General features: G+C 42.0%; 1 protein-coding gene across 1 annotated transcript in view; it reads left to right on the top strand.

Annotated features, from left to right (window-relative positions):
- Positions 1 to 18,751, top strand: part of LOC135505145 (protocadherin-15-like) — a 243,134-nt gene that overhangs the window by 71,854 nt on the left and 152,529 nt on the right. Inside the window, exons 11-12 of the mRNA XM_064924273.1 lie at positions 7,470 to 7,676; positions 12,530 to 12,664. Of these exons, the coding sequence (XP_064780345.1) occupies positions 7,470 to 7,676; positions 12,530 to 12,664 (342 nt within the window). The remainder of the gene's footprint in view (positions 1 to 7,469; positions 7,677 to 12,529; positions 12,665 to 18,751) is intronic.

The following is an 18,751-nucleotide window of genomic DNA, read 5'->3' as shown; positions in this document are numbered from 1 at the left end:
CTGTAAAACCATCTGAATGGTTTTAGTGATAGATCCTTCTCATTATGAAAGTACAGTACATATTACTGTACCAGTAAGACTACAGCCCTTACAGTTACTTACCGGTTCTCATTTCGAAATATCCGGATGACACCTGTAACAGTATAGCGGCTCAGATTTGGTTGAACTCGTTGCCCAGCCTCCCTCATGCTCATCCCATGGTTGACAACGTGGTCAACCACAGTCGCTCTGATTTCATCAGTTATTGTGTCCCTGACTCCCTGTGCACCAACAGCCAGTATACAAAAGGGTTCTCCAGCTGTCCCCATAAGAATCCCTTTTGGTTTCAGGTACAAACTTTTTTGGTTCCAGATAGAACGCTTTTTGATTTCAGGTACAACCATCTGCAGAAAGGGTTCTACTTGAAACCAAAAGGGTTCTTCCTGGAACCCAACAAGGGTTCTTCAAATGGTTCTCCTATGGGGACAGCCGAAGTACCCTTTTAGGTTCTTGATAACACCTTTTTATCTAAGACCAGCAATGTGCTTGAGTAATGTTCTCCTTCAGGATTCAGAATGCCCTCCTCCTCTCTCTTTCCCCTTCAGCTTTCGTCTTTCCATTCCTCCCTTCTCCCTCCCTCCATCCTTCCCTCTCCCTCCATCCCTCTAGTCGGAGAGTGGGAGAGATCAGCTCAGCAGTAAACCCATTTACCAGTCTGCCCTGTCCTCTGTCAGTTATAGAGTGCTAATCCTTTGCCTCTTTTTTTTTACAAGGCAAAAAAAACAGAACGATTATCTTTCCATAAGCATCTGTTGGTGTTGGAAAGTTTATTCTATGCTTCATTGAGTTGGAACTTGCCAGGCTGCGAATAAAGCAGATACTGCCCTGCGTCTGCGTTAAATATAGACACACCGTATGAATAAATCAGATACTGCCCTGCGGCTGCGTTAAATATAGACACACAATATGAATAAATCAGATACTGCCCTGTGGCTGCGTTAAATATAGACACACAATATGAATAAATCAAATACTGCCCTGCGGCTGCGTTAAATATAGACACACAATATGAATAAATCAGATACTGCCCTGTGGCTGCGTTAAATATAGACACACAATATGAATAAATCAGATACTGCCTTGTGGCTGCGTTAAATATAGACGCACCGTATGAATAAAGCAGATACTGCCCTGCGTCTGCGTTAAATATAGACGCACAATATGAATAAATCAGATACTGCCCTGCGGCTGCGTTAAATATAGACGCACAATATGAATAAATCAGATACTGCCCTGTGGCTGCGTTAAATATAGACGCACCGTATGAATAAAGCAGATACTGCCCTGCGGCTGCGTTAAATATAGACGCACCGTATGAATAAATCAGATACTGCCCTGTGGCTGCGTTAAATATAGACGCACTGTATGAATAAAGCAGATACTTCCCTGCGGCTGCGTTAAATATAGACGCACCGTATGAATAAAGCAGATACTGCCCTGCGGCTGTGTTAAATATAGACACACAGTATGAATAAAGCAGATACTGCCCTGCGTCTGTGTTAAATATAGACGCACTGTATGAATAAAGCAGATACTGCCCTGCGGCTGCGTTAAATATAGACGCACCGTATGAATAAAGCAGATACTGCCCTGCGGCTGTGTTAAATATAGACGCACTGTATGAATAAAGCAGATACTGCCCTGCGGCTGCGTTAAATATAGACGCACTGTATGAATAAAGCAGATACTGCCCTGCGGCTGCGTTAAATATAGACGCACCGTATGAATAAAGCAGATACTGCCCTGCGGCTGCGTTAAATATAGACGCACCGTATGAATAAAGCAGATACTGCCCTGCGGCTGTGTTAAATATAGACACACAGTATGAATAAAGCAGATACTGCCCTGCGTCTGTGTTAAATATAGACGCACTGTATGAATAAAGCAGATACTGCCCTGCGGCTGCGTTAAATATAGACCCACAATATGAATAAAGCAGATACTGCCCTGCGGCTGCGTTAAATATAGACACACAATATGAATAAAGCAGATACTGCCCTGTGGCTGCGTTAAATATAGACGCACCGTATGAATAAAGCAGATACTGCCCTGCGGCTGCGTTAAATATAGACACACAATATGAATAAAGCAGATACTGCCCTGCGGCTGCGTTAAATATAGACACACAATATGAATAAAGCAGATACTGCCCTGTGGCTGCGTTAAATATAGACGCACCGTATGAATAAAGCAGATACTGCCCTGCGGCTGCGTTAAATATAGACACACAGTATGAATAAATCAGATACTGCCCTGTGGCTGCGTTAAATATAGACACACAGTATGAATAAAGCAGATACTGCCCTGCGTCTGTGTTAAATATAGACGCACCGTATGAATAAAGCAGATACTGCCCTGCGGCTGTGTTAAATATAGACGCACTGTATGAATAAAGCAGATACTGCCCTGCGGCTGCGTTAAATATAGACGCACTGTATGAATAAAGCAGATACTGCCCTGCGGCTGCGTTAAATATAGACACACAATATGAATAAAGCAGATACTGCCCTGCGGCTGCGTTAAATATAGACACACAATATGAATAAAGCAGATACTGCCCTGCGGCTGCGTTAAATATAGACACACAATATGAATAAAGCAGATACTGCCCTGTGGCTGCGTTAAATATAGACGCACCGTATGAATAAAGCAGATACTGCCCTGCGTCTGCGTTAAATATAGACACACAATATGAATAAAGCAGATACTGCCCTGCGGCTGCGTTAAATATAGACACACAATATGAATAAAGCAGATACTGCCCTGTGGCTGCGTTAAATATAGACGCACCGAATGAATAAAGCAGATACTGCCCTGCGGCTGCGTTAAATATAGACACACAGTATGAATAAAGCAGATACTGCCCTGCGGCTGCGTTAAATATAGACGCACCGTATGAATAAAGCAGATACTGCCCTGCGGCTGCGTTAAATATAGACACACAGTATGAATAAAGCAGATACTGCCCTGCGGCTGCGTTAAATATAGACGCACCGTATGAATACAGCAGATACTGCCCTGCGGCTGCGTTAAATATAGACACACAATATGAATAAATCAGATACTGCCCTGCGGCTGCGTTAAATATAGACACACCGTATGAATAAAGCAGATACTGCCCTGCGGCTGCGTTAAATATAGACACACCGTATGAATAAAGCAGATACTGCCCTGCGGCTGTGTTAAATATAGACACACAGTATGAATAAAGCAGATACTGCCCTGCGGCTGCGTTAAATATAGACGCACCGTATGAATAAAGCAGATACTGCCCTGCGGCTGCGTTAAATATAGACACACAGTATGAATAAAGCAGATACTGCCCTGCGGCTGTGTTAAATATAGACACACCGTATGAATAAAGCAGATACTGCCCTGCGGCTGCGTTAAATATAGACACACAGTATGAATAAAGCAGATACTGCCCTGCGGCTGCGTTAAATATAGACACACAGTATGAATAAAGCAGATACTGCCCTGCGGCTGCGTTAAATATAGACACACAGTATGAATAAAGCAGATACTGCCCTGCGGCTGCGTTAAATATAGACACACCGTATGAATAAAGCAGATACTGCCCTGCGGCTGCGTTAAATATAGACGCACCGTATGACAGATGCATCTGAGAGGAATAGACTCAGAATGGAGGGGAGGGAGCAGCTGGGTGTCTGGTGGACAGAGACATATACGTTCCTGATGACTGTCATATTTTAAATGGATTTGACTGATACGTGTATGTGATTGACTCTCGGAGTGGTTTGAGAGATGTTGATGACATACTTGTTAATCACACTTAATTGAGTACATGGAGTCGGTCATCCAATGCTTTCTACCACCAGTGTAATTGAATGGAGCTGCAGAGTATGCATTTGGTTAGGACCACTTCTAAGATTTAATAGTTTCAGTAACTGCTTGTTTAAATTCTGTTTGTTTAAATTTGGTTCTCATTCTGTTTCATATGATTGCTTCTCGCGGGTGTCAGTTATAGAATCTGATCTTAGTTGGGGGGAGGAGGGGGGGCAATCGACTTAATATTCCCCCACCAGGGAGGTGTGAAGTGCTTTTGACACAAGACATTGCTATTCATATATACACAGTTACAAACTGTTCTAGCCAGTAATGGAGACCATGCTGTCACTCACTTAACACTTTGGCTTCCATGTTGAGTTCTCACAAGACATGGCCTCAGAGGCGAGGATGGTGTTTGATGCAGTTACCTTGAGATTTGTATTGAAAATATAACTGAAAATAATATTTAGTATTCCACAGAAACACAAGTGTTTTGGTTGATTGTGCGTGGGGCATATTATTCAAAACGGACTGCAAAATGATACAGTTGCAGTGCCTCCATTAAGTGGTCACAACCCCAGACTTTTTCCGTATTTTGTTGTGTTACAAAGTGGGATTAAAATGGATTTAATTGTCATTGTTAGTCAACGATCTAAATACAATACCCTGCACTGTCAAAGTAGAAGAACTATTCTAAAATTTGTAAAAGATTCCTGAAAAATAAAACACTAATATATATTCATCAGATAAGTATTCAACCCCCTGAGTCAATACGTGTTAGAATCACCTTTGGCAGTGATTACAACTGTGAGTCTTTCTGGAAATTTCTCTAAGAGCTTTCCAAACTTGGATTGTGCAACATTACTCTTTAAGAAAATCCTTCAAATTGGTTGTTGATCATTGATCGACAACCATTTCAGGTCTTTCCATAGGAACATGCACTGTCTTCTTGGGTAGCAACTCCAGTGTAGATTTGGCCTTGTGTTTTTGTCCATCTGAAAGGTGAATTCATCTCCCAGTGTCTGGTGGAAAGCAGACTGAACCAGGTTTTCCTCTAGGATTTGGATTATTATTTTTATATTGAAAAACTCCCAATTCCTTATTTTTTTACAAGCATACAAATAACATGATGCAGTCACCACTTTGCTTGAGAATATGGAGAGTGGTACTCAGTAATGTGTTTTATTGGATTTGCCCTAAACATAACACTGTAATCAGGACAGAAAGTGAATTGCTTTGCCACGTTTTTTGCAGTATTACATTAGTGCCTGTTGGAAACAGGATGCATGTTTTGGGATATATATGCTTCCTCATTTTCACTCTGTCATTTAGGTTAGTATTGTGGAGTAACTACAATGTTGTTGATCCATCCTCAGTTTTCTCCTATCACAGCCATATAACTCTAACTGTTTTAAAATCACCATTGACCTCATGGTGAAATCCCTGAGCGGATTCCTTCCTCTCTGGCAACTGAGTTAGGAAGGATGCCTGTATCTTTGTAGGGACTGGGTGTATTGATACACCATCTGAAGTGTAATTAATAACTTAACCTTGCTCAAAATTATATGCAATGTCTGCTTTTTTAAAATTTGTACCCATCTACCAATTGGTGTCCTTCTTCATGAGGCATTTGAAAACCTCCCTGGTCTTTGTGGCTGACTGAGGGACCTTATAGATGATTGTATGTGTGGGGTACAGAGGTAGTCATCCAAAACTCATGTTAAACACTATTATTGCACACACGGTCCATGCAACTCATTATGTGACATGTTAAGCACATTTTTACTCCTGAACTTATTTAAGCTTCCCATAACATTGGGTTGAATTATTTTTCACTCAAGACACGTTCTGACCAAAGTTCTGTTATTTTATCTTTGTTTTAGTATGGTCAGGGCGTGAGTTCGGTGGGCAGTCTATGTTTGTTTTTCTATGTTGGTTTGAGTTCGGCCTAGTATGGTTCTCAATCAGAGGCAGCTGTCAATTGTTGTCCCTGATTGAGAATCATACTTAGGTAGCCTGGGTTTCAGTTTTGGGTTGTGGGTGTTTGTCTTCCGTGTCAGTGTTTGTCGCCACACGGGACTGTTTCGTTCATTTCACGTTTATTGTTTTGTATTTTGTAGTGTTCAGTTTATGTTTTAAAATAAACATTATGGACACTTACCATGCTGCGTTTTGGTCCTCCGATCCTTCTTGCTTCTCCTCCTCAGAAGAGGAGGACGAGATCCCTTACAGACATTTCAGCTTTTCATTTTTTATTAATTAGCCAAAATTTTGAAAAACATAATTCCGCGTTGAAATTATGGGGGCATTGTTTGTAGGCCAGTGGCAAAAATCTCAGTTTAATCTATTTTAAATTCAAGCTGTAACACAACTAAATGTGGAACAAGAGAAGGGGTGTGAATAATTTCTGAAGGCACTGTAAACAAAATGCTATTTTAAAATCGACAGCAGCATCTATACTGTACCATCAAAGGACAATTAATCATTTATTGTATTTTTATAAAATAAAATACATGGGAGGGGGGGCTTATATTTGCCCTGTTACAGAAGCATGTCATGGAGATGTTTCTTGCATATTCCCCTGAGACACCCGCAGGGGATGGGGGTCACGATTGTACAGTGCCCTTTGGACAATTAGAGTTAAGTGCCTTGCTCGAGGGCAGAGCAACATATTTTTCACCTTGTCGGGCTCCAGTATTCGAACCAGCAGCCTTCGGACCAAACCTCGAGACTACCTGCCACCTGCTATATAAATCACTTTTATTTCAGTCGAAAACATAGTTACTATTGTCAGAGTGTCAGATTTAATGTCAAAATGTTGTAACACAAAGCTCACCCTGCACATACATATCAAAGTGCAATTAGAAGGCATATTGTTCACTCATTAATTATATAATATTCTAATATAATTGTGAGTGACATAGCCCCACGGTAACGCTAGACACTTTGATGCATGGGATTATGAGCATTTCTTTATTTTTGTGTATTTTGTCTGGTAGACCAGTCAGTGAATGGACCTGAAGACAGTTGATTTTTGTGGAGCCTCTGAATACAGACAATCATGGAGGTGGAGGGATATTGGCAACACCTTTTGAAGGCGAGGCCTTTTATGGGACATTCAGCTGGTTGATGAAGACATTCATTTCATCACCAGTCAGTGTTTTTTTATCTAAGAGCTGCAGAAGTCACCCCTCTCCCTCTTTTGTTGTCATGATCAATAATTGCAAGGCGGTTTCATTACTCTATTGACACGACTGTACTGATTGACCGTAGATTGGATCAAAATTACTGATGGGAGAGAATAAAACAAACGGGCCTCTACAATGAATGAGTCTCCAGTCTACTTCCATGTTTGTTAGAAAGGAATAGAATTACAAAGCAATAAACATCACCCTTTGGTATTCTCAAATGTCATTCCAATTGGTTAATTTCTGTATCCTTGTTGAATTCAATCACGTTTTTATCAGTTATCATTAGAAAGTTCAGTCCATGAACCAAGCTTGTGCCAAACCTCACCCCTGTTAATTAGGGGGTAAATGTTTTTGAAAAAAAGTGAATCTGGGATAGTTTTGTGTCCAATAAGAACACAAAAAAGCCTACACTGTGCCTTAATGAATGTCACCCTGTTCTATATTTTCCAGGCAGAGCAGGACAACGGCCACCCCTTGCCTGCATTTGCTAACCTCCACATCGAGGTTCTGGATGAGAACAACCAGTCACCATTCTTCCTGGAGGCCACATACCAGGGCTTCATCACCGAGTCAGCACCAGTGGGTACCACAGTGTTCACCGACGCCAGCCTCACCACCCCTCTGGGGATCAACGTTCTGGACAACGACATTGAGGAGGTAAGACCCCATAGCTGACCAGTCTCTTCATCAATTCATTCATTTGTTTATTCATTCATTCACCTGTTCTTTCTTTTTTTCATTCATTCCTTCAGTTGTTCATTCATTCGTTCATTTATACACTTTCTATGGAAGACTGCTATAGATGTTGATGAGAGCGTTTGCGATCATGTTGAGGTCGAGAGCAGATGTTTTTACAGTGCATACTGTAGATTCAAGTGTTTGTCTAGTCATCCAATCAAATGTATTTATATAGTCCTTATTACATCAGCTGATATCTCAAAGTGCTATACAGAAACCCAGCCTAAAACCCCAAAGAACAAGCAATGCAGGTGTAGAAGCACGGTGGCTAGGAAAAACTCCCTAGAAAGAAACCTAGAGAGGAACCAGGCTATGAGGGGTGGCCAGTCCTCTTCTGGCTGTGCCGGGTGGAGATTATAACAGAACATGGCCAAGATGTTCAAATGTTCATAGATGACCAGCATGGTCAAATAATAGTAATCACAGTAGTTGTCGAGGTTGCAAAAGGTCAGCACCTCAGGAGTAAATGTCAGTTGGCTTTTCATAGCCGATCATTGAGAGTATCTCTACCACTCCCGCTGTCTCTAGAGAGTTGAAAACAGCAGGTCTGGGACAGTAGCACGTCCGGTGAACAGGTCAGGGTTCCATAGCTGCAGGCAGAACAGTTGAAACTGGAGCAGCAGCACAGCCAGGTGGACTGGGGACAGCAAGGAGTCATCATGCCAGGTAGTCCTGAGGCATGGTCCTAGGGCTCAGGTCCTTCTCCGAGAGAAGGAGAGAATTAGAATGAGCATACTTAAATTCACACAGGACACCGGATAAGACAGGAGAAATACTCCAGATATAACAGACTGACACTAGCCCCCCGACACATAAACTACCGCAGCATAAATACTGGAGGCTGAGACAGGAGGGGTCTGGGGACACTGTGGCCCCATCCGATGATACCCCCGGACAGGGCCAAACAGGCAGGATATAACCCCTAGTCTAGATACTGTTCCATGACCGAAGTATGTCAGTTGCAAATAAGGTGTTTGCTCTTTCAAGATGATACTATAGGAATTAATCAGCATAAAAACATACATGTCTTTTTAGTTGTGAAGCCATTTTATCACCATCTCTCAGTTGAGAAGGTTGTTCAATCACATCATTTGTTTTGCTCTATTTTTTTGAGCTCATCCCTGGTGATCAGCCTGTAGGTTTTAGCTGATGCATTAGTGCTGCATGATTACTAGTGTGACGTTCTCTTTCTCTGTTTTTCTACTGATCCGCCTCTTTTTAAACTATCCAATTCACATATTTGCATGGTTTCTGCTTCACTCGTTTTATTGATTGTTGTTTCCATTTTTTGCCAGCTTGGTTAGTCTTTGAAGTGATCTGTTTTTCTCTAACATGAGAAGCTTGTAGTAATGTAGGAAAAGGTTCCCCACAGTACATGGATGTGTTTATTACATTGTAGAGCTGGGCAATAGGGACAGAAATCCATATTGTGATAAATTGCATGACTTGATGCGATAATGATGAATAGAACGATGCGTTAATAACATTAATGTGCACCAGTTTTGTTATGATCCTTTAAACTACTACATATATTCATCAATTATTCCATTTAACAATCACCTATATTTGCAAACTTACTTCATTTCAAATTTCACATTTCTCTAGTATAGGCTACTTATCAAAATGTGTATTTGTATTTACTATGGATCCCCATTAGCTGCTGCCGAGGCAACAGCTACTCTTCCTGGGGTCCGGCAAAATTAAGGCAATTCTTTGAAACATTACAATACATTCGTAACAGATTTCACAACACACTAAGTGTGTGCCCTCAGGCCCTTACTCCACTACAACATATACAAAATGAATGTGTACGTGTGAGTATAGTGCGTATGTTATCATGTGTGTGTATGCATGTGTCATGTGCCTATGTTTGTGTTGCTTCACAGTCACTGCTTTTCCATAAGGTGTATTTTTATCTGTTTTTTAAATCTAATTATACTGCTTGCATCAGTTACCTGATGTAGAATAGAGTTCCATGTAGTTATGGCTGCCAATAATGAACGATATCAGCAAAATGCCTGCAATAAGTGGTCGGTATGGTCAGTGTCGATAATGTTCGGTTTATCGTTCCAGCTCTAGTACATTGATAACACAGAGAATTGAGGGTAGCTCTGTTGTATAGTTGTTATTAGTGCAATATATACTGTATGTACACTACCAGTCATATGTTTGGACACACCTACTCATGTGTTTTTCTTTATTTGGACTATTTTCTACATTGTGGAATAATAGTGAAGGCATCAAAACTATGAAATAACACACATGGAATCATGTAGTAACCAGAAAAGGGTTAAACAAATCAAAATACATTTTAGATTTTAGATTGTTCAAAGTAGCCACCCTTTGCCTTGATGACAGCTTTGCACACTCTTGGCATTCTCTCAACCAGCTTAATGAGGTAGTCACCTGGAATTCATTTCAATTTACAGGTGTGCCTTGTTAAAAGTTAATTTGTTGAATTTCTTCTTAATGCGTTTGAGCCAATCAGTAGTGTTGTGACAAGGTAGGGGTTGGGATACAGAAGGTAGGCCTATATGGTAAAATACCAAGTCTATATTATGACAAGAACAGTTCAAAAAGCAAAGAGAAACAACAGTCCATAATTACTTTCAGACATGAAGGTCAGTCAATCCAGAAAATGTCAAGAACTTTGAAAGTTTCTTCAAGTGCAGTCGCAAAAACCATCAAACGCTATGATGAAACTGGCTCTCATGAGGAACGCCACAGGAAAGAAGACCCAAAGACCGTCTGCTGCAGAAGATAAGTTCATTAGAGTTAACTGCACCTCAGATTGCAGCCCAAATAAATGCTTCACAGAGTTCAAGTAACAGACACATCTCAACATCCACTGTTCAGAGGAGACTGCGTGAATCAGGTCTTCATGGTCGAATTGTTGCAAAGAAACCACTACTAGAGGACACCAATAAGAAGAAGAGACTTGCTTGGGCCAAGAAACACGAGCAATGGACATTACACCGGAGGGAATCTGTGCTTTGGTCTGATGAGTTCAAATTTGAGATTTTTGGTTCCAACCGCGGTGTCTTTGTGTGACGCAGAGTAGGTGAACGGATGATCTCCGCATGTGTGTTTCCCACCGTGAAGCATGGAGGAGGAGGTGTGATGGTGTGGGGGTGCTTTACTGGTGACACTGTCTGATTTATTTAGAATTCAAGGCACACTTGAACAGCATGGCTATCACAGATTCTACAGCCATCCCGTCTGGTTTGCGCTTAGTGGGACTACTATTTGTTTTTCAACAGGACAATAACCCAACACACCTCCAGGCTGTGTAAGGGCTATTTGACCAAAAAGGAGAGGGATGTGCAGCATCTGATTACCTGGCCTCCACAGTCACCTGACCTCAACCCATTTGAGATGGTTTGGGATGAGTTGGACTGCAGAGTGAAGGAAAAGCAGCCAACAAGTGCTCAGCATATGTGGGAACTCCTTCAAGACTGTTGGAAAAGCATTCCAGGGGAAGCTGGTTGAGAGAATGCCAAGAGTGTGCAAAGTTGTCATCAAGGCAAAGGCTGGCTACTTTGAAGAATCCAACATATATTTTTTAACACTTTTTTGGTTACTACATGATTCCATATGTGCTATTTCATAGTTTTGATGTCTTCATTCTACAATGTAGAAACCCTTGAATGGGTAGATGTGCCAAACTTTTGACTGGTACTGTATATACTCCAGATATATGGCTCTGGTTGTGAGCATTCTGGGTTTAGTGGTCCCCACAATCATTGGAGTTGTTTCTCACATGCCCATCTGGAGCAGGCCGGTGTGACTTGGATTATTTTGGGGAAACCCCATGCTGATGGAAGCTGTGTCATCTCCCACTGAGCGGGGGCTCTGTACTAACGCAGAGCCGCGTGTTAAGTGTCTGGGGTGATTATTATTCAATCCACTTTTATTTGCAGCAGTTTGATTTATTTATGTCTCGCTCTGTCCGGCGTAACTTCGATATCCACTGAAAGCATCGTCAACAATATCCACAGTGCTGAGGAATGCATATTAGTAATGAAGGCAGTCAGGTCTGTCTGTCACCAGTCTGGTATTAAAAGGACTGGCTGCTTCTCAAATGGCAAGCTATTCACAGTACAGTGAACTACTTTTGACCAGGGACTATAGGGATTCCCATTGGGCTCTGATCAAATGTAGTGCACAATATATAGTGCTATTTCAGACTCATACATTGTGTTATTGCAGGGGTGGGCGGAGGATGAGGCTGGACTCTTCGTTTCTAGTCTGTGTTCGTACATGTACTGTGTTGCTCTGTGTGTGAAGAACACAAACGTCGACACAAGGACTACAAAGCCTTGCAGAACTTCAAGTGGATTAGGTAGAGATATGGGGTTTTACATTGTGAAACACATTTAGATTGGCACAACAGTCTCCTCAACACAGCTATACAGATGCTGCGGACAGATGGCGCGTTGAACACAAAACAATCCTTAGTATACGTTGTTACAGCAAATAAGATAAAGATATCAACATCAGTGTCATGGCAACACTATGCTATGTACATAGAGCTGCATAATCATTTTAGATTTACATTGTCACTCAACACAACCACGGACAAACAGTTGATTCATATTTCATGTACGTATTTTTTTTCCAATGCTTGTGTGTGTTTGTCATGTGTTTCCTTCATCTCTGAAACCTTGATTTGAAACTGACTGACGAGGTTTCATCACCTTGCTTTTATCAATCCAAATCCAGTCAGTCAGTTGTTTGTGGACTTGTGTCATTTTCTTTTCCTTCCCTTGAAGACGAAAGATCCCATGCTGCAGATATCCTTGGACAACTACAACACAATCTTCACAGTGACACCTTCAGGGATTACCCGCTACCTGACGCTGCTGAAGCCCGTGGACCATGAAGAGCAGCACAGCTACACGTTCACAGTAAGGCTGGCTCTAGTTGACACCACACCCCCTCTCTCATCTCTCCTTTCTCTTTTCTCTCTCTCTCCTAAAGGGCTTTATTGGCATGGGCAACATATGTTAACATTGCCAAAGCAAGTGAACTGGATAATAAACAAAAGGGAAATAAACAGTAACATAAACAATAACAATTAACAGTAAACATTACACTCACAAATGTCATATTATGTGCAAATAGTTAATGTACAAAACGGAAAATAAATCAACATAAATATGGATTGTATTTACAATGGGGTTTGTTCTTCACTGGTTGCCCTTTTCTTGTGGCAGGTCACAAATATTGCTGCTTATTGTTTTCTCATGATTTGTTTGGGTCTAATTGTGATGCTGTCCTCGGGCTCTGTGGGGTCTGTTGGTGTTTGTGAACAGAGTCCAGGTTCATCTCTCTGTAGATGATGGCTTTGTTATGGGTTTGGGAATCGCTTCCTTTTAGGTGGTTGTACAATTTAACGGCTCTTTTCTGGATTTTGATAATTAGCGGGTATCAGCCTAATTCTGCTCTGCATACATCAAAGTCTCAAATTGGTGTTTGTCCTATTTTGTGAATTCTTGGTTGGTGAGCGGACTCCACACCTCACAACCACAAAGGGCAATGGGTTCTAAAACCGATTCAAGTATTTTTAGCCAGATCCTAATTGGTATGTCAAATGTTATGTTCCTTTTGATGGCATAGAATGCCCATCTTGCTTTGTCTCTCAGATCGTTCACAGCTTTGTGGAAGTTACCTGTGGTGCTGATGTTTAGGCCAAGGTATGTATAGTTTTTTGTGTGCTCTAGGGCAACAGTGTCTAGATGGAATTTCTATTTGTGGTCCTGGCAACTGGACCTTTTTTGGAACACCATTATTTTGGTGTTACTGAGATTTACTGTCAGGGCCCAGGTCTGACAGAATCTGTGCAGAAGATCTAGGTGCTGCTGTGCCCTCTTTGGTTGGTGACAGAAGCACCACATCATCAGCAAACAGTAGACATTTGACTTCAGATTCTAGTAGGGTAAGGCCGGGTGCTGCAGACTGTTCTAGTGTCCTCGCCAATTTGATGATATATATGTTGAAGAGGGTGGTGCTTAAGCTGCATCCCTGTCTCACCCCCCGGCCCTGTGGAAAGAAATGTTTTTTTGCCAGTTTAAAATGTACACTTGTTGTTTGTGTTCATAGATTTTATGTTGTATGTTTTTCCCCCAACACCACTTTCCATCAATCTGTATAGCAGACCCTCATGCCAAATTGAATCAAAAGCTTATTTTTTAAATCAATAACGCATGAGAAGACTTTGCCATTGTTTGTTGTCAATTAGGGTGTCTAGGGTGAATATGTGGTCTGTTGTACAATAATTTGGTAAAAAGACAATTTGACATTTGCTCAGTACATTGTTTTCAATTCGAACATGTACAAATGTCTGCTGTTAATGCAGAGGATTTTCCCAAGGTTGCTGTTGACGCATATCCCACGGTAGTTATTGAGGTCAAATTTGTCTCGACTTTTGTGGATTGGGGTGATGTTAAGGGATTTTTTTATCAATAATGACTAATTATGTATACATTTCAACCAGGACTGACTAATCAGAATACTATTATGTTACTGTATAGATGTTTGAATTTTCTTTTAATCCTAGTACTGAATATAATGTGTGTAAATATAATCAAGAATTAGAACAATGATGACAACAATGTCTGTTCCTTGGTAGAAATGAATGAACTTATCGTCAGACTGGCTAGAATGCTTATCTACACAGGAAGACCTTGGCTCGGTCATAAATTATTAAATTGGTGGGAGACTATGTGGGAAGGCTTGAGATACTGCCTTTGTACCAGGGTGAAGAAGAGACGGGACAGTTCGAAAACTAATGACGTCATTTTCAGTTTATAACCTGTGGTAAACTGTATCGTGTTCAGTACTCTCATGAATAAAGGCTACTGATTGATTTTGAGACTGGTCTCTGTCCATTTTATGCAAATAAGGGCCTTACAAATTCTTAGGTGTGGACAGAGTGTTGAATTGAATTAGTTAAACAAAACATAAAGGAATTTAATTACTGTAACAGGTGATCAGTCCTTGGTTCCAAATATTGGGGAAGATGCCAGAGGTAAGGATGATGTTACAGAGTCTAAGTATAGCCAATTGGAATTTGTCTGTATATTTTATAATTTCATTGAGGATACCATCAACACCACAGGCCTTTTGGGTTTGTTACGTACGCCTCTTGGAGGAGGGAACGCAACACCCTGCGACAACTCAACGTGAAGTGAAAAAGGTATTTGATCGTAGGTGCGGGGGAAGGACGACAGAGGCAGAGAAATGTACAGTTCACAGGGAATTTATTTCCTTAACAAGGTAATGTGGGGAAAAGGGGCTGGACGGAACCAAAGAGCCCCCGCTCCTACCTTACCTACCCACAACTTACCTAATCTTTTAGCACCTCCTGGCATGCTAACCAAAATACAGGGGGTGGTCTGCCCAGGTCTTACCTAGTCTGCATAGACATTGTAAATACTACGGGTTATGTATGTCCGCTGGCCTCTTGCCTAAACACTCCCAAGGTGCGTCCCCCCCCCGGGAACAAATTAAACAGAATAATTACTAACTTAAAGGGAACCATTTCAATAATCAAAAACACTAAGTCCTATTGGCAAACACATACCTCAGGAGTAGTGGCTACAAAAACTGTCATGGACTAACAACCAACACGGAACATCAAAGACGCTCTCCCCTCCTGACAAAGGAACACTGGCTTTTATCCAGCTGCAGAAGGAGTTGGTAATTGAAGACAGCTGTTTCCCCTGACGAGAGGGAGGTTTCAGAGCTCCAATCATCGTGGGGGCCAACCAATCAGCTGCTTGAGGAATCCAGGATTCCATTTCCTGAAATACACACACACAAACCCACAACACAGAAACTGGGGAACATAACACGCCCACCCCAAAACCTGCAAACTCCCAGTTTGCAATAACAAAAACCAACACGCATCTCCAGTTACTAAACCCGTGATAGAGCATCGGATCTCACGTTCGCCGAACCCTTCACATAGTCAATCTGTATACTGTATCCCTGTACAATCAGAGCCCACCACATATGGCGGCGGTTCTGATTGTACATTTGCCTAAGAAACACCAAAGGATTATGGTCTGTGAAGACCAGTACAGGCAAGGCACTGGAGCCCTTATATACCTCAAAAAACTGTAAGGCTAGCAATAAAGCCAGCGTCTCTTGTTCAATGGTGGAGTACCTTGACTGACACGAGTTCAACTTACGGGAGAAGAAACTGACAGGCCGATCCACTCCCTCTTCATCTTGCTGCAAGAGAACCGCACCCACCCCCACTATACTAGCGTCTACCTCCAACTTAAAAGGTTTGGCAAAGTTGGGGCAGGCAAAGCACTGGGGCACTACAAAGCAGCACTTTGGCAGACTAAAAAGCATAGTACATTCCTGGGACCACTTACATGATACTTTGGGACTGAGCAGAGATGTAAAGGCTACTACCATTGACAAATTCTTACAGAACGTACGATAGTACCCCACCATCCCCAGGAATCTGCGCAACTGGCGGCAAGTCGTGGGAGCAGGAAAAGCAACAATTGCTTCCACTTTGCCAGTTATTGGGCCCACTTATTTTGTCCTGTAGTTCATTCAAGGTAATTTGATAATGCAGAGGGTCTTTAATAGTTGATTCTAAGATTTGATAGTCTTTAATAGTTAATTCTAAGATTTGATAGTCTTTAATAGTTGATTCTAAGATTTGAATTATATCCCTCTATCTTTCTCTTTCCGTCTCTCTCCCTCTTTCTCTCTCTCGTTCCCTTTATCCCTCTCTCTCCCTCTTCCTCTATCTCCCTCTCTTTCCCTTTCTTTCTCTCCCTCTATCTCCCTCTCTTTTCCTTTCTCTCTTTCCCTCTCTCTCTCTCTTTCTCCTTCTATTTCTCTCTCTCCCTCTCTTTCCTCTCTCCCCCACCATCATGTTAGCCCCTGTCACACAACACAGCACAACAGTAACTTGAATCCACAGTCACACTTGTCCCCTGATACCATATTCTAGAATGGCAGTAGCTCCACTAGTACTGTACCATTAAACATAGACACTATTACAGTACATCAGCAAGGTTTCTTTCTTTGCTTCTTGAAATGCTGTATCCCCTCCATGGTTGGGGACAGAAGCAACAGATCATTAGAACACATCTGTCACTCCCCCATTCTTTCTTTCTTTCTCTCTCTATATGTGATATCTCCTTCTTTCCCTTTCTTCTCTCTCTCACCCTCTCTTTGTCTCTCTTTCTCTCTCCCCCTCTCTCTCTCTCTCTCTCTCTCTTTCCCTTTCTCTCTCTTTCCCTTTCTCTCTCTCCCTCTTTCTCTCTCTCTCTCCCTCTTTCTCTCTCTCTCTCTCTCTCTCTCTCTCCCTCTTTCTCTCTCTATCTCTCTCTCTCTCTCTCACTCCCTTTATTCCTCCCCTCTCTCTCCCTCTCTCGTTCCCTCTCTCGCTCCCTTTACCCATATTCTCTCCCTCCCCCTCTCTCTCCCTCTTCTTCACCCCCCACCCCTATCACACAACATAGCACAACAGTAACTTGAATCCACAGTCACACTTGTCCCCTGATACCATATTCTAGAATGACAGTAGCTCCACTAGTACTGTACCATTAAACATAGACACTATTACAGTATATCAGCAAGGATTTCTAGTGAGTAGTTTTCCAATGTTCTTGAAATCCCTCAAGAGTTTTTCATCCTCAATGTCCTATTTGTTACATTTCTGTCACATTGTGTCCTTGGCGAATGGCATGCTGGGTTTTGTTGTTGTTTTGTTGTATAATGCTGGAGTGCATTACACTGTCATTCCCTTTACGGCCATTGGGATAAAACAATGGTGTTTGTCGACGATAATGATCTGTTGTTGCTCACACAAAAGTCTTACACTTTTCTCCATCCAGCTAGCCATTAGCACAGGGCCTGTACTTTATTTAGTGTGTGTGTGTGTGTGTGTGTGTGTGTGTGTGTGTGTGTGTGTGTGTGTGTGTGTGTGTGTGTGTGTGTGTGTGTGTGTGTGTGTGTGTGTGTGTGTGTGTGCCCATTCTTGCATAATCAATGCTTGGAGTTTGTCAGAATTTGTGGGGTTTTGTTTGTCCACCCATCTCTTGAGGATTGACCACAAGTTCTCAATGGGATTACGGTCTCGGGAGTTTCCTGGCCATGGACCTAAAATATCAATGTTTTGCTCCCCAAGCCACTTAGTTATCACCTTTTCCTTATGGCAAGGTGCTCCATCATGCTGGAAAAGGCATTGTTCGTCACCAAACTGTTCCTGAATGGTTGGGAGAAGTTGCTCTCAAGAGGATGTGTTGGTAACATTCTTTATTCAGGGTTGTGTTCTTAGGCAAAATTTTGAGTGAGCCCACTCCCTTGGCTGAGAATAACCCCACACATGAATGATCTCAGGATGCTTTACTATTGGCATGACACAGGACTGATGGTAGTGCTCACCTTTTTTTCCGGATGCCCCAAACAATTGGAAAGGAGATTCATCAGAGAAAATGACTTTACCCCAGTCCTCAGCAGTCCAATCCCTGTACCTTTAGCAGAATATCAGTCTGTCCCAGATGTTTCTCCTGGAGAGAAGTGGCTTCTTTGCTGACCTTCTTGACACCAGGCCATCCTCCAAAAGTTTTCACCTCACTGTGCGTGCAGATGCACTCACACCTGCCTGCTGCCATTCCTGAGCAAGCTCTGTACTGGTGGTGCCCCAATCCCGCAGCTGAATCAACTTTAGGAGACGGTCCTGGCGCTTGCTGGACTTTCTTGGGCGCCCTGAAGCCTTCTGCAGAAATGCAGTGGAAATGTTTTTTGGGGATTCAGTTCATTTGCATGGCAAAGAGGGACTTTCCTATTAATTGCAAGTCATCTGATCACTCTTCATAACATTCTGGAGTATATTCAAATTGCCATCAAACAAACTGAGGCAGCAGACTTTGTGAAAATTAATATTTGTGTCATTCTCAAAACTTTTGGCCGCGACTGTACATGACTCACCACGTGTGTATTTATATGTGTTTCTCCGG

Source organism: Oncorhynchus masou, chromosome 18, assembly GCF_036934945.1.
Source record: "Oncorhynchus masou masou isolate Uvic2021 chromosome 18, UVic_Omas_1.1, whole genome shotgun sequence".
NCBI classification, from domain to species: Eukaryota; Metazoa; Chordata; class Actinopteri; order Salmoniformes; family Salmonidae; genus Oncorhynchus; species Oncorhynchus masou.
This window is presented reverse-complemented; position numbering and strand designations above follow the sequence as displayed.